This window comes from Setaria viridis, chromosome 5, assembly GCF_005286985.2.
Source record: "Setaria viridis chromosome 5, Setaria_viridis_v4.0, whole genome shotgun sequence".
In the NCBI taxonomy this organism is placed as follows: Eukaryota; Viridiplantae; Streptophyta; class Magnoliopsida; order Poales; family Poaceae; genus Setaria; species Setaria viridis.
In genome coordinates, this window is record NC_048267.2 from 23,257,269 (window position 1) to 23,260,321 (window position 3,053).

A 3,053-nucleotide genomic window follows, 5' to 3' on the forward strand; every position below is an offset into this window, starting at 1 on the left:
AGGTAAATGGTTTATGTGGGATAGGTTAGTTATGGAACTTTTACCAATGCATGTTGAGGATCATGGGATGCTCTCTGTCCAAAACTTCCATTCCGGCTCTGCGCATCTCTTTATGGTTATGAATCAAACACAAACGATAATTTGAGCATATAAATTGGGCGTTGAACTCAGTACATTCAACTAAGAATTAACGTACACATGAAAATTTGCACTTTCAAACTGCAAAGTCTGAACTCATTGAGCTGATAACATAAACATATATATGGAATACTTTGTTTACTCAGTTTCTGGTTAGTTCATGTAACATTTTTCCACCAAGAAAAGTCAGTAAGTGGAACCTGTAGCTGAACGCCCAGCTAGTACAATGTAACTAATGCCCTTGTCGATCGGTCATCGTGAAAAGCGTCTTGATCGCAAAACTAAGCGGACCACTGCACGTCAGCTGCCACTTCCATGAAACAGTATCCTGGCGCCCATTGCAAGCGATTTCAATCGATGCCTCGCTTGAGCTGGCCTACATGCATTTACGCCCGAGATCTGGCGACATCGCCATCTCAAACAATACACAGCAAAGCGAGAACGCCGTGCACTCGCCGCCCTTAAATGAGCACGACAAGACACGCGTTAGTTCTTCATTTCTTCAACACTCTCACACTGCACGCGCGTCCAAAGTTTCCATTGGCACAAACGTAGGCATAGCACGGGCAGGCAATGGCGCCGGTCTCGTCTGCTAAGGCCAAGGTGCTAAAGGCATCGTACAAGCTCGTCGTCAACAACTTCCTCGCCGTCGTCGCAGCGGTTTCTGTCGCCGCTGCGCTCTGGACGGCGTGGCCCATCAGCATCTCTGGCCTTGCTGGCCGGGTGCGCGCGGTGCGGCCAGTCCACGCCCTCGCGGCGGCGATCCTGGCGGCCGCCCTTGCCAGGCTGAGACGCCTGCGCCGGCCACGGGACGTGTACTTCGTCGAGTACGGCTGCTTCCGGCCCAAGTCGTGGTTCCGGGCGCCGTTCGCCACGTGCCTGGAGCACGTGCGCCTCATGCCGTACCTGGTCGACGAGGAGGACTTCGCCTGGGGGCGGCGGCTGCTGCTGCGGTCTGGGATCGGCGAGGAGACCTGCGTGCCGTACGCCTACCACTACGTGCCCCCGGACCGCAGCGTCGAGGCCTCCCGGGACGAGGCCGAGCTGGTCATCTTCTCCGCTGTCGACAACGTGTTCGCCAGGACGGCCGTGGAGCCCGGGGAGATCGACGTGGTGGTCGTCAACTGCAGCATCTTCACGCCCACGCCGGTGTTCGCGGACATGGTCGTCAGCAGGTACAAGCTGCGCGACGACGTGCGGACCGTGAACCTGTCCGGGATGGGGTGCAGCGCGGGGCTCGTCTCCGTTGGCCTCGCCAGGAACCTCCTGGAGGTGGCGCCGCCGGGCACACACGTCCTCATCGTGTCCACGGAGATCCTCTCATCGCAGTACTACGTCGGCAGGGAGCGCGAGATGCTGCTTCCCAACGTCCTCTTCCGCATGGGCGCCGCCGCCATGATCATGTCCAACTCCCCGGAACGCGCCCGGTTCCGGCTCGCCCGCGCGGTGCGAACCGTGGCCGCCGCGGGAGACGCCGGCTACCGCTGCGTGTTCCAGGAGGAGGACGACGAGGGCAACATGGGGATCCGTCTCTCCAAGGACCTCGTGGCCACCGCCGGCCAGACCCTCAAAAGCAACATCGTGGCCTTGGGGCCTCTCGTCCTGCCGGCCTCCGAGAAGCTCCTTGTCGCTCTCTCCCTCCTGAAGCGGAAGCTCCTGAGCCGGCTCGGCAGCAAGGTGAGGCTGTACCGCCCGGACTTCCGCACGGCGTTCGAGCACTTCTGCATCCACGCCGGCGGGCGCGGGGTGATCGACGAGGTGCAGCGAGGCCTCGGCCTCTCCGACGAGGACGCGGAGGCGTCGCGGATGACGCTGCACCGGTTCGGCAACACGTCGAGCAGCTCGGTGCTGTACGAGCTGGCGTACATCGAGGCCAAGGGAATGATGAAGAAGGGCGACCGGGTGTGGATGATCTCCTTCGGCGCCGGCTTCGAGTGCAACAGCGTGGCGTGGGAGTGCGTCATGCCGGCCGCCGACGCCGACGGGCCGTGGGCCGACTGCATCCATCGCTACCCGGTGCAGCTCCCTAAAGTCGTAGAGGGAAAGGGAATAATCTAATTAAGAACGGTATTCAACAGGTGCTAGATCGATGAGTGTGTTTGTGTCACGCGCATAATGTGCTTGCTATGTAGGAGAACGACTACTCTATATTAATTTGGCTTCCAAATGCATACTGATTTTGCATTGTGCAGCTTTGGCTATTGATTTCTTAAAACATCTGCTATGTTGATCCGCAATATTTGGAATCTATGTTTTCTTTAGAAAATTTATTAAACCCAAATCGTATTTTACAGTTCTAACTATTAGGAGCAAAAGTACTATCCAGATGGTGATGTGTTGAATGCAAAATCTACTGCTCCTTCCGTTCCAAATTGCAGGTCGTTTTAGCTTTTTTGTTCCAAATTGCAGGTCGTTTTAGCTTTTTTTTAATATGAACCTAGAAAAGTCAAAATGACCTACGATTTGGAATGGAGGGAGTACATGGTATATAGTAAGGCTTTGAGCTACGAGAACTGCTCCATTGCACCTGCTTTAGAGCTTTAGAGCATTTCCAACAGTTCCCAATAAATGTTTCTCAATAACTAGTAGGGATATCTCAATATTACTTTCATCGTTTTGGGAGAGTTGCTTTTGCAGTCTTCTAATAATCTCATCCCAAACCAACTACTGTATTGGGAGAGTCACAACCTCCTCCTTTATTTAGGGAGAGTTGGGGTGAATTATTGGGTTGTCTCAATAATTATTGGAAAAAGGAAACGTAAAGGGAGACTGCTGGAGCAATATTTTTATCAACTCTCCTAATATGGTAGTTGGATTGCGGAAAAGGAGGCTGCTACCTTTTTTTTTTCCCTTGACTTTTCCACTAAATCACGTCTGGGCCTAACTCCTACTCGTCGTTTTGACTGTTCATGGGC

At 54.0% G+C, this 3,053-nt stretch overlaps 1 protein-coding gene across 1 annotated transcript; it reads left to right on the forward strand.

Annotated features, from left to right (window-relative positions):
• The first annotated feature begins 467 nt into the window (after positions 1-467).
• Positions 468-2,339, forward strand: LOC117855378 (3-ketoacyl-CoA synthase 6). Its single transcript, XM_034737720.2, has one exon. The coding sequence runs from the start codon at positions 712-714 to the stop codon at positions 2,194-2,196; it is 1,485 nt and encodes a 494-aa protein (XP_034593611.1). The 5' UTR covers positions 468-711; the 3' UTR covers positions 2,197-2,339.
• The last annotated feature ends 714 nt before the right edge of the window (positions 2,340-3,053 follow it).

Bases quoted from the DNA above. Each gene is read 5' to 3' on its own strand.
- LOC117855378 (XM_034737720.2), top strand. From the start codon at position 712: ATGGCGCCGGTCTCGTCTGCTAAGGCCAAGGTGCTAAAGGCATCGTAC.